Source organism: Channa argus, chromosome 7 (genome assembly GCF_033026475.1).
Source record: "Channa argus isolate prfri chromosome 7, Channa argus male v1.0, whole genome shotgun sequence".
Lineage (NCBI taxonomy): Eukaryota > Metazoa > Chordata > Actinopteri > Anabantiformes > Channidae > Channa > Channa argus.
In genome coordinates, this window is record NC_090203.1 from 20,421,195 (window position 1) to 20,435,086 (window position 13,892).

The 13,892-nt window shown below is 40.7% G+C and overlaps 1 protein-coding gene across 6 annotated transcripts in view; it reads right to left on the reverse strand.

The window, feature by feature from the left end:
* plecb (plectin b) overlaps positions 1 to 13,892 on the reverse strand; it is a 107,865-nt gene that overhangs the window by 92,099 nt on the left and 1,874 nt on the right. For 3 of the 6 annotated variants that reach the window (XM_067510261.1, XM_067510273.1, XM_067510260.1), the window contains exon 1: positions 13,237 to 13,516. In XM_067510261.1, coding sequence (XP_067366362.1) covers positions 13,237 to 13,477 — 241 coding nt within the window. In that variant the 5' untranslated portion in view covers positions 13,478 to 13,516. Of the gene's footprint in view, positions 1 to 3,121; positions 3,360 to 13,236; positions 13,517 to 13,892 lie in introns of those variants that run through there. The other 3 variants (XM_067510262.1, XM_067510272.1, XM_067510265.1) reach the window with 3 other exon arrangements.

Here is a 13,892-nt window from a genome sequence, read left to right on the forward strand (position 1 = left end):
CAGAAAATGAAAAGATTTCACAAGTAAGTAGCAGTCACAACTCAGTAGGGGTAGATGGGAAAACCCCACCTGACCGACCATCAGCAGCTTTAAACAGACCATAAGTCCTAAAAATACATTACCTAAGCATCCATTCATGCACAAACAGTCATGCCCAGGCTTTTTAAAGAACAAATGTGTGACAAACCACTTCCTATACTACTTCTCACTGCACATGAAGACACATTCTTAAATATAATGATTTTTTTTTAAGTCATTCATTAAAATAGCTCTGCTCTATTTATACATTTGTCTAAAAGGTGATGATGACAGAAGCCTTCTTTCAGTAGGACTTACAGTGTATTGCAGAAATAAAGACGCATCATCGTGCTTTCAATTTTTGCCTTGTTTTTTCATCAAAGCCAGACTTTGTTTTGATTATTCACAAATGCTAAGTTTTTCAGCCAAGAAGAACCTGGAATTTAAATTACCCTAAGCAGCTAATCAAGCCTGCCAAAAATAACAGTTTAATTGGCCGACTGAACATGGCCGTGGCTATATTTAGGGGATATTTTAAGTCCTCTAGAAGTTAAAATATAGATGCCAACCGTGACTACGCACCCTCAGCAGTCCAGCCAACATGAACAGGGCAATCCCCCTCTTGGGCGGCCCATCAGCATCAGCTGCTAGCACAAACTGCATTAGGGGACAGTGGGAACATAGCCAGGCCTTTGGTGTCCAGCCGGCTACAATTTAGAACAGACATTGAGACAGCAGTGAAAGTATATTTAGAAAGAGCAGACTGATTGATTAACTATAATTGTGTTTTATCCAATTTGGAAAATTTAAATCCAGCATATTTATGTTCTAGTTTTTGTTCTGCTTTTTTTCCTTAAGTAATAAAGTAGTTAAAGCTATTAACTTTACCATTAGGAAATGATTACAACTTTAATTTGGAGATATGAGTATAGGATGAGAAATGAAACCAGAGAAAGTCTCTTCGGGTTTGGATGAGACACAGCCTAACATCCTAAATCAACCGTGTAAAGAACAGGCTAAGAAATAAACAGAACAATTCAAAATGCAATATAGACACACTGCATTTGCCAACGAGAGGACAAGTCTCTTCCTATACAAGTCAGAATAGGCTGACAGCGAGCAGCAAACGATTACACCTGAAAGTTGTGCTCTGTATCTAGAAAGGATGAGTGATTACGTAGGCAAATGATTTCTTTGCATGGCAGCATGTTAAAGGTACCATTAGATAGCTTTCTAACGTCCAGAAAAGGTTTTACATAATATTAATCATAGTTGTAGCATAACAAATGGCTGTAGCCATCCAAATTTCTGTTTATTTTAAAATGGACCACTGCAGTGAAATATCCGTCCCAGCATTGCTTTGGAATGCACTGTGTCGTAAGCTCATGTGCAGAATAACTAACCTGTTAGAGATAAAACACGGATGGATGTGGACAAAGACAGGTAGTTGAAATAATGTGTGGTTATGTTCTGTGAGGACAAATATTAATATCTCAGCAACACTTTCATACTGCTGGGTACCTGAATGTTTACTTTCTATTATCAAGACACTGCAGGTACATAAACTGAAACACAACTTATACAACCATGCTGCATATTATTACAGTTGTCAGTCTTCAGTGTATCAAACAAGCTCCTTCTTAACGTTCTACACAAATACAGCTGATTTTCAAGGAATTCCATTTTTTGTTACAAAATCAGGCAGCTCTCTCATTGGCTGTGTCATCACTGTGCCTTAATAAGGAGAGCAGGACCTCAGAGGAGCTGCCGAGGAAGGAACACAGAGGAACGTCTGGAACATAAACACCTGCCACAAAGCCAGCTCCTGTTCTCATTACCTCCTGGCAGAGCAACATTACTGAAAAAACACATATGGCCAACATACTTTTAAACCCTGAAAGCAAAATCTTTGTTGCTAAAAAAGCCTAAATCTAGTGTGACAACATTACACAACTTTGGTTTTGTAACTTTACAATGTGAATTTCCTAGCAAATCTAACCTGATGATAAGCAATGAAGCATCCACTGTAGGCCAGCAATACAATACACTTATCAATGGCTCTGTTTGTCCACAGCAATTGATACAGACTGAAACCAAAGTAGTCATACAGATGAAAAAACCACAATGCAAAGCATAATTCATGAGATTTCTACACATATATGCTGATGTACAGGAAATAAGGGACAGAGATTCAGCACAAGCCCAGCTGCCAGATTCTCACAGCGAGAGAGAGAAAGAGACAGAGACAGAGAAAATAAGAAAACTGGGGCAATATTTATAGAGGAACTCTCCTACTGCTGATGTTCTCTTGGATTAGGATGCAGGAAGAGGACGTAGTAAAAGGAAAAGTGAAAGGACATCAAAATGAGAAATGGACAATCCCCCCCACCCCCCCAAGCATTAAGAAAGTGAAAGTTGGAGGGGAAAAAAATAATTTCTGGTAATAGACTGCTGGGATGTGGATTTGCTTTCACCTCCTGGAACTTCATTCATCACACATCCGCTCAATCTCCCCTGCATGGACACTTCCAAAAAAAGGAAAATATGTCCTCTAATCCTGTGAAGGCATGCTGAGCTGTAGCCTACAGGAGATAAAGGGATAAAATGAGATTTAAATTTGAGAAGAAAAGCATGAACTCCCAGCAGTGTATTCGTGAATTTCACTGCTGTTCAGCAGCACCTGTTAATGTCCTCTGTTGTGATTGGACACAGGGTTGCAATCAGCAAAGCACACAGACTCAAACGAAAGCCTTCTCTTAGTCTTTCTGAGGTCAGAGGTCAGCAGAGCCGACTTTTGTCACTGTGGTCATATATCAGAGGAGTACAGCACACACACACACACACACACACACTTACACTCAGAAAGGCAGTGTGGAAGAGTGACAGCGAACATGTGTGCAAATCAATAGAACACTCAGAGAGTCGAGTGATGTAGGATGAGCGGCCGGTGCTCTGTTCCACACGGCACAGTGAAAGGCAAATGCAAAAAGTCACATGTTTGCACCTGTGCAGAGTCTGATAATATTAAACTGACAGAGGAATAAGAGCCTTCGCCTACAAACACTAATGCAAACACTGTCATTGCTGTGACATGAGTGCCTACCTTTATACTTCTCTCTGACATTTTCATAAGCCTGGATGAAGTCCTGCTCCTCGGCGTTTGGAGGCAGGTAGGCGGGTTCGTACATGGCCATGCCGGCACGCTCACTCTCTTCTTCTTCTTCTCCACCACCTCTCTCTCTTTGCGCGTCTTCCTCTTCCTTTTAGGTCAGCTTTTTCCTCTGTGTGCGTGTCTGGGACTGCGTGCTGTCGGCTGTCTGCTCTCTCAGCTGTGTGTGAACTCTCCACAGCTTTCAACTTCATTCCACAGCCCAGCGCTCAAGCACACACAAACACACACACCCCCTCCTCTCTTTCATACCCTCCCAAAGTCTAGCTCAGAAATACTAATATAAATGTCAGGCCCCTCCTCTTAAAGTAACAGACCTGAGCTGCAGGCACACACTTGCCCACTTGCTTGTGCTGCTTGCCAAGCACAAGCACAGCAGCAAGGAAAGGAGAGCAGCAGCAACACATCAATTCAATTAGACTATGATGGATGGTAAGTAGATTGCCTGAGACCCTTGAAGCATCTTTTTTTTGTCACACGACTGTACAAAACAAATCCTAAGTCCACAAAAGCAAAGTGTACTTGTTATCGGCCTCAGATCATAAACATACTTTATACACTGCATACGAGTACCCACACTGAGTGGAGCCCATAGGGACATCACCTAGATATGCTGGTTTTCTTCATTTTTTTTTTTTTGGTGACTCAAAAATTACTTGACCATCCCTGGTCAATATATATCACTATTTATTATGACATTTATTTACAGTATTCTACTTACTTCATGATAACCAAATGTACTTATTTCACTGGCTTATTTATTTAGATCAATTGAAATAAAACCACGTTCTGTATTTGTTAGAATACAGCAAACTCCTGCTGTTTGAGTAGCAACATAGTTAAGCACAGAAGCAGATATCATTCACCTTATCTCAGTCAGTGAGACACATAGCTACAATCTCTAACTGTATCTGGATAATGCAGCCGCTGCCAAAGAACTCAGTGATGGAAGTCTGTCTTGTCCTAGCAGAGTCTTTCTTCTCCTGGACCTTGTCTGACTGCAGCTCCATAACAGTCTCACACCGTATTCTTACAAAGTCTCAGGTTTTTAAGGAGAATATCAACGCTGTTTCTCAGTGGCCTATGCATTTACTGAAATGCAGTATGACCGTGACAGGGGGAGGGGGAAGTTGATGAGCATTTTGCTTTTACATGGAAATCAATGCTAGAACAGGAAAAAATGTGACTGGGAGTATCAACATTTTCCGATCACTCTGCATACGACTACTCTTTTGCCCATGCTGACGATAGATGGTTTAAGACACAGGTACACATCATTTTCCACTACATACTCTGATGCTAGCTGCTGTCTGTCATCAGTGACACACTTCTGTTCTGTTGCATGAACATCCAGTTTGAAAATAGGGAACTATAAGTTATCAATCACAGCATGACAATGATGAACAACAATGATCTACAACAAGCTGTAGAACAATGTGAAATACACGGCATTGCTTATTATTCAAAATAAGGCTTTGGGTTTTGGCAGTAGCTGTAGAGCAGTTGTCCACCAATCCGGGGGGTTGATGGTTAGAACCCTGGCTCTTTGTATACATATGTCGAAGTGTGCTTGGGGAAGAAACTGATCCCCAACTTGCTCCCAGTGGGGCGGCCAGCACTTTGCATGACAGCTACCATGGCTGGAGTTTGACTGCGTAAACGGGAAGAACATGGAAAGTGCTTTGTGTACCAATAAAGCAGAATAGCTTTTATTTTCTTTTTAATAAATTATATTACATGACAAGGGATCAGTCGCTTACTAAAACATCTTATTATTACATTAAACAAGTCCATCCTGTTTGTGCTGCTTTAACACACTCCACCTGCTAGCTGTCATGGTTCAGCCAGGCACTAAGATTCAAAGGAAACTGCAGTGTAAATATGCCCTTGACATCCACTGGGAAGACCAACTGTTGAAGCAGCCACCGAATATTCAACAGATGACCCTGCTCACCAAGCCAGCAAAAGGGATGACAGTCCAGAGCTAAATAAAATATCAGCTGCACATGCCGAGCCATCATTGTTCATTTTAATTAAGAGATCGACGGCTGTCGACCAATGCAAGTTGTGGACTGAAAATAACAGAACAGTTATGTTGGCACCCAAAAATAGTACCTTTGTGCACAGAAATATTGTTTTTGAATATACGGTATAAATTACATTATGTGTTGTTAAGAATTCTTATCACATAAATTCTTATCACATAAATACAGATCTCATAAATATGATCAAAAAACAAAGACAATATTAGCCCCAAGCTATTTTATGATTTCTATGCTTTTTTTTGCCCAGGACTTGTAGGAAAAGGAAAATCCCTGCAGCTCTGCCCAACTATCAGACATTTAAGCCAGGACACTTTCCTGGGAGGAAATGTGATAAGTCCGCTCCAAACTGTTTGTTGCTTTGGGTCTTTATCTTTATACCAGCAGGAAGTTCTACTACTACAGTTTGAAACACACACATTTTCATCATAGTTTAAGTAAACTTCTAATTCATTTTTATTCCAGATGTCACTGTGTGTAAAGATAAATATTAATGATTTGATCTATATACCAAAAGGTAATTCAGTGTCAAATTCAATGTCCTTTTATAACTTATAACGATGTGGAACAGGAGTATTTTCCATATGTACCATCCATTCCCATTATTCTTGTGCAATATTCGCATGGACTCCAGCATGAAAATGCAGACAAGGGCTTCCCAAAAGGCCAAAATAGTATAAACATAATAACACTGACCAGTCGCACGGAGTAGAGTCATCACAACTTCCTCCCAAAGAAGCATCAAATATCTGTAACAGGGAGAGGCTTCCAACTATAACTGCACCCAGTGACATTAGTATTCTGCTGGCTAATGGTGAAGACTAACCGCTTAGCACCTCACCCACTATAAACAGTGACAGTTGACCTCATAGCCTCAATTTTACACACACAGACGAACGCTCACATGGTCATGAGGTACTTGCAAGGTCAATCAGAATTTCTGTCCACTCCCAAACATCTGGCTTTGTGACGTGTTTATGTCGTGAGGCTGCGAATTTAAATGACTCACAATCTCGTCATCTGAATGAGCCACAAAAAGAAGTGAAAATGAGCATGTGAAAATGTGTGTGAAGCTTTCCCAAACCTCATTTACCAACCCTCAACAGGTGCATGCCAGGGAATTAGGAGTCTTGGGCACGCACACACTCACAAACACACGCACACACACTTAAGTACTGTATGTGTACTATTGTCTCATGTGTAGACGCGGTATTTGTACTACCTTTGATACTTTGCCTGTGAATGGTCCCAAAAGATGCCCTCTGTATGTTGTCTTGCAAACGTAAGTATAGGATGTATAAACAGAATAACATTGGGGCGGATAAGGCAGTCTTCCAGGGACCACAGGGTCAGTGGTTCGATCCCCGGTCCCAGCTATATGTTGAAGTGTCTCTGGGTAAGACACTGAACCCAAGACAGCCCATTCCCATCCCCAGCTGTGCAGTGCTGGTCCAAGCTTGGTAGAAATTCGGGAGGGTTGCGTCAGGAAGGGCATCCGGCTTAAAATTGGTGTAAAAAAAAAAAAAAAAAAAAACTGTGGCAAATCAACATGCAGACAATGATCCAATGTGGCGACCCTGAACTCACGGGATCAGCCGAAAGGACAAACAAAACCAAAAACATTGCATTATCTCCCGTCATGCCTGCCTGTCTACTAGAATTTGCAAATGATGTAACTGACGTTTGACTCCAGTACAAAGACAACATGTTGACATTTGAAATTTTAAAAAGTGTTTCTGAGGTTGTGCAGTGATTTTAACTCTAGAATAATCTTTTCAATGCAGTGCTGCCTGAGGACCTGAAGATGAAAGCTATTCAACATTGGAATTGTCCCCTTGTGTGCAAAGATTTCTCTGAATGCTTGATGATATTATGTTTTGTAGATGACGAAATCATTTAATTATTTCCAACTTCCCATTAAGTAACTTCAGCTCTATCCCTAATTTTGAAGTCTGGGATGCTCATTTTAAACCCAATTATCACCTGTTGCTAATTAACCTCATTAGTTCAGAGATGTTCTTTTTTTATTTTACACAAAATGTACTACATACATTTTTAGGGTTGTAAAATCTGAATATTAATTTTCTGCGTAAAATATTAATTTAAACAATTTTCAAAACAATCTGTCATTTCTCTTTATGTACTTTCCCAGTTATGATTCCATCTGTTCAGTTTTCTAGAGGGACCAACTCACATAACAGTAAATGCTGCATTGGTAAAATTAAAAATATTTTTCACTTTGCTCTGTGGTGAAAATGTGATGCCAGTCTTCACACAGTATCTTTTATACTCAAATGTCCAAGGGATTTACTGGAGCTCACGGAGGAAACGACCAAACCTTTGCACAAACACCCAGAGACAGCGAGGGGTTTAATACTGGCAAACAGCAAGACTGTCTGCCTGTGGAAGACGACAATCCCCTCGACAGCAGCATTATTGTGGTATTGTGGGATGACTTAAAGCCAGTTTCAACCTAAACAAGACAAGATTTTCTCCTGGATTTGGGCGGAATGAGCATGGTGAAACACGATTTGAAACTCAAAGAAATCTGCTGCTTTATGTCAGTGTGTGAGCTCATCATCACCAAGTTTGAAGCTTTGTCAATTAGCCAATGGTAGGGCTACGCTGTTCCAGGGTGGTGCAATCATGTCACAATCTTGCTGTAATAAAAACAATAAAACTTCAGACCACAGTTAAACACAGAAATAGCCCTGACTCCCTCTTCTGGAAATCCACATCAGAACCAAATGCACTTCGCATTAATAACTCACACCACACGTTTATTTACAACTCATTTACAAAATTTCAGTGTGCCAGTGGTTCAGCATTCCTTCCTGGATACACTGTGTGAAGAACAAAGGCATTCAAAGGTCACTTCTGTAGAAAATGGCTGAAATAAAGGCTACTCTCTGGAAGACTGTTTCACTGAGAGTAAAACAAATCTTCTGCTGAAAGAAGGCAGAGCTCTGTGGTTTACTGGGCACAAAGAATTCACTATGTAGTGAATACTACTTGAGATGGGTATGGGAAATGAGGCACATTTTCCAGACGTTCTGATGATTCTCCAGGATGGAGCCCTGTCATCTCACCAGCCCTGTTAGTAATAGGTGCCACCTGCTGGCCAGATGTGTTATTACGGCATGACTAGGGGGCCCTGGCAGAGTGTGTTAACTTCTCAGCGTGGAGGTAGATCTATGATAAGATTACATTTAATGAGCTATTGTAGTGCTCCAAAAATTGCAGCTAGAGTCCAAGAAGAGGTAAAGAGCCGCATTTGTAAAGAAAACCTGCACACACTCTATTTTAGTTTAGTTTACACAAGACATTTCTCCACCTGAGGAATATGATTAGAAACAAAAAGAGCCTTTTATAAGTGGGTCAGACAAAAAGACCAAAGCTATGAGGGATAATCTATTCAGCTGCTAATGCTTTCACTGCATGTGTTTTATTTATAAGATTATGAAAGCAGCCTGAGGCCAAGGAGCTTAGAATGTGTCTATGGTGTAACCCTCAGCATTTGTGTGTATGAAGATTTACAGCATTGAAAGGGTCTTTTCTATGGTTCTGTCTTGGAGCGTACCGATAACATGAGGAACAGCCTGTGGATGACTCCCATAATTCCCCACACAGCCTGTAATATACAAGCTATATAATACAGAGCTGTTTTCATCTACACCAATTTACACCACATTAAATCTCCACCACTTGCAGTCGTGTGTGTGTCTGTCTGTGTGGAAGAGGGAATCTAAGTGTGATGTCATCTCAGTATCAGATCATAGATTCTCCATAATGAATAATTGAGGAGTACTCTGCAGGGATGTTTGCCATTTTAAGTACAGTTTGGACTCTCACTGCAACAACACACACACACACACACACACAACACACTATGACTGTAGGAGTAGTCAGAATTAACAAAAATAATTCTTATCACAATAAACACACAATTGTAACATGTTTTACAGCATTTCTGTGTCTTTAAAATAGTCAAGATTGGGCAACTGTGGCGCAGAAAGGTACAGTGGTTATCAACCAATCCCCCAGTTGCTGGTTCGATCCCTGGCTCCTCCGGTCACATACTGAAGTGTCTTGGAGCAAGAAACTAAACCCCATTGTGGTTGCTCCCACCAGCTGCATAGCAGTTCCCACATCGGTGTGTGTGATTGTGAGTGCAAATGGGTGAATGAAAAGCAGTGTAAAGCGCTATATAAGTGCAGATCATTTACCATTTATTGCATAGCTTGACTTGACTAGTGATAAATCACCTGTAATATATATATTCTTTAATATCATTTTAAGAATTACATGCCAACTATTCTTTTAAATGCAAACAGTAGTTAGTTTAATCGAGTCCTGTTTAAGTGTAAAACAGCTCAAGACTGATGAACTGTGTTGTGCAATGTCACCTGAGTAGTTGTTTGGGCTCAAGACTACTTGTTTGAAATGGGTGCGACAGAAAGAAATGAGCTTAACAGACAGTATCGCGGCTACTAAGGTGACAGTGGTCAAATTGCATCATGGGTAATGTAGGCGCCCATATTTTATAAGAAATGGAAGACATTCTGATATTAATCTACATCTTTGTTTGAACAAGAGCTCAGCCAACCTTGATAGAGCTTCAAAGGGGCTAATGGTTACTAGGTAGTTTCATTGGCCAAAGAAGTTTGTGCGAGTACCTTATTGTTTGATTTGCTATTTTTAACTATAACGGAGTCTGGGATAAATTCCCCCAACCTAATTTAGATTTTCACTAGGACGATGATGTGACAGTTCTTTTTGTTTGCAGCTAATATCTCCAGGACATCGTCTAAACACTTTATCTGATAACGTTCAGAGTACTGTACTTGTCAGTCAGCCAAAGCCACAGCAAATATTATTATATTATCATTAGCACAGTACACACAACCCTCCGTCAGTCAGTAACATGATACTAGAAAAATGAGACTGTTTTTACAGCAGGAATGTTTAAGGAAAGTGTCAGAATAATCTAATGAAGTTGTCTGTGTGTGTGTGTGTGTGTGTGTGTGTGTGTGTGTGTGTGTGTGTGTGTGTGTGTGTGTGTGTGTGTGTGTTTAACAGCCAGTTTAGCAAGCATCAAATGACACAGCTGAATAGAAAACTATGTGCATCAAACCGAAAGCTTTTCAGTCTCCCTGCTGCATTCATGTGCATTTGCTGTAAAAACTAATTGTAATTTTCACTTTTGTAAAGTTCCTTATTCCTCCATTGCATTTCGGTGGTGGCAGAAATGTCAGTTGTGGGGTTGTCAGGACCAGTGTGACTAACTATAACTATACAGTATTACAGTATTACATGCAAGCAAGAAGATTGAGACACCAAGTCAATGCAGTAACCCTTAAGAGACTTTTGCACTGATTGCACTAAACCTCCAAAAAGAAGATCATATTGTTGCATCACCAAATAACTTGCATGGTGCGGCAGAGTGGTGTGTCTGACCTCTTACTCAGTTACAATATTTTCCAGAACATTGAGTCAGTCCTAGAGAACAGGTTGCATGTGTGTGTGCTAAGGACTATGTACAGTCATGTGCCCAGGATCAGAGATGACCTCTGTCCTCTTCATGTCATCCTATTTCTCCCCACAGAAATTCTGTGGACAGTAATCTGTTCCACGGGGGATTTGACAGCTGACGGACTGGCACATTTTAAAGTCATTCACTGGTTTCTAAATGAGTGCACATCACTGGAAAGACAGCGACAAATAGTCCCAGGACCCACCAGAGGAAGGTACTGTATAATCTTGTAAATAAAAACAAGGAAATCTGTTAAGTGATAAATCTTATCTTTACATCATCTTTACTGCAAAAGATGACTTGTGTTATACTTTGTAGTTACATCGCTAGATAGGACCATCCTATCGCTATCTCATGCTATTCCCAGTGGACATTCCTCATTCCTGTTCACAACCTGCTAATCTCACTGCTCAGTAATAAGATCCAACAGTATTTAATTGAAGCCCTCACTTAACACCAGGTCTTAAGACGCTCTCTGTCTCGTTTTTCATGGCCTATTCCCACTGGTGATTAGAACTGTGTCTAAGCTGCTCTAACATGTAATTAGAGAGATAAAGGTAGTTTAAATTTAATGTTGATTTGTTAAACTACTACAGCTGAGAGCAGCTATGCATTTCCAGACATTGGCTGACAAGACAAAAACAAACACCAGTTCCATCCACAACCACAGTAAAACCAGTACGCGATGCTCGTGTGACACCACAGAGACAACGCTGCAAGTGTTCAGCAGTTTGCTATACTATGCTACATTGTTTCTCCCACTTGAAGACCAAGAAGAGGTGGTTCTAAGGTTTGGGCCACCATTTTTAAAATGAATGGAGGTGGCTAAAACATTAGAACCACCTCTTCTTATAGTGCACTCCAGCATGACTCCACTACCTACTATGACCTCAATAATAAACAGAGAGTAGAATTAGCACCTTTCTGCAGTCTCAAGTTAAAAACTGAGAAATTATAACATTGTAGAATTCATGGCAGAGCTGCTGTATTGGATTGCATTAGATTGTACAGGCCTCCCTAATAAAGTGGCCAGTTGCATCAACCCTTCTCTGGGTTACAACCAGTGTAAAGCCCCCCACAGGCACACACCCAAAATATACAGATCCATTCTTAAAAAAAGTATTTCTTTTGAGCCATGGAACTACGACAACGAATGTTCAAACAAATCGTGCAAGGGTATATGATTGTACCCTTCTGCCCCCCGACATTTTTTACTGCACCCCCATCCAACACAGACTAGAGCTGGGCCTGAGTACAGGAAGTGGATGCAGAGCCATTGTAGGTGCTAAAATTATCCAAACTTCCTCTTAGCCAGACAGGACCACACTGCGCCAAAACAAACTCCATCAAAGACTAATTGTGCTAAAGCTGGTATGAAAAATATTAAGTGTGATCCAAATAAAGGGCAAGTACATCTATACTCCAACAATGGTGTCAGAGAGGTTTACTCCTTCACTGACTGATCATGTCCATTCGGTCCATCATAATTATTATATACACCGATTGCTGAGTCATTAATTGAAATGACCTCACACACATCCAGTTTCCCACATCTGCCAATGCTTATGATGTGATAAAGCAGTATTTGCTGATAATATTAGCCTTCGGGGGAGATAGCTACTGTGCTAGAGGCAGTGCATTACAATGTGATATGGGATTTTAATTTACTACGTTAATACACACACATGGGGCAACAAGAACATTATGTAAGATTTACAGTTCTCAGGAGTTAAGTCATGTATTTAATGAGTAGTGTATATTTGATTCAAGTCATGTTACAGATGAGCTCCAAAAAATCTTCTACAAATACATAAGGTCTTAACTGCGTGTGAACTCAGCTAGCCTATTAAACTCTTGGCCTCAGACAATGAGCGTGGCACTGCTAACCCGGAGCCTAAATAAATAATGTGTTTCCAGCATCCTTACAGTTGAACTGGACAGGATCCTACCAGGCTACCGTCTGATGAAAATACAGTTCAGCTGGCAAAATCTATCACCAAAATCTAAACAGTGCTATTTAGTTTCCTTGTTTTCATTCACAGCATCTCGTACATGGTTAATTATCCCTCGGCGATGGGGCATTTAAAGCTTCACTAGACCAGTTGAGGTAGTTTACATGCACAGTAGCCCTACAGCAGTGACGTGCATCCTACTGCAATGCAACACAGCTTCCCATGTCACCCTCTAACGCCATCAGACAAGAAGCACAGACCTTTTCATGTGATTTTATATCAGATACATTTACTTTACGTTTTTGAAGCCCAGAAAAAACCCCAAACAATGGATGCCATGCTGTCTGACAAGCTTTACCCAGAGTGCAACACTTAACTGAAGACAATGGTCCTGATGTAACTAATGAATTATTTTTCAACTTCTTTTCAGTTGTCTTCTGATAAACTCTGTGAAAGTATTTTCCCTTTAACAACTGACAGAGGGACCGTGGTACTAAAGTGGAGATTTTATTGTTATCCTACCTGCAATTCGAATTACAGCCCTCTCTGCTGGATCCAGGACCTCCCCCGTGGCAGACTTGGAGCGTTTGACTCTCTGGTGCTTGGAGAGATTCCAGGGCAGGGTGTCTCCGGGACAGGGGACACTGCTCATTTCCCCGTAGCTTTCCTCCAGCGGGGGTCGATCGCTGCGTCTGTCTTTACGAGTCGCCATCAGCTGTTTGACAAGGAGAAAATAAAGGACTGGGTGTGAAGCTGACTGCATAAATAAGAGCGCATGGTTATGAAGGCCAACACAAGCTTAACACAAGACAGTTAACTGTGTTTACTTCTACAATATCATAATATAAAAAACATGTATAATGTTGGCAATGATTACTGGCCCTGGCTATGATTTGCAGAAGAGTGAAATTTTCCAATATTGATAACAAGGTGTCAAAATCTTCCAAAATGAGGTAACTACTGAACATTTCTATATTGAACATTTCTTCAGCCAAGTGTCAGGCTAATCATTAAACCACTGACTGTAATTGCCAAAAACGAAGGTGTGAAAGAGAAAAAACCCAAGTAAGCTACAGTAACTACGGTCAGCTGTTTTTCTTCCCTATGCAGTGACCTCACCCTTGTGAGGTTTTACTGCCAGTGCACCGTTTGGTGAGATAAAATTTAAAAAGGCAAAG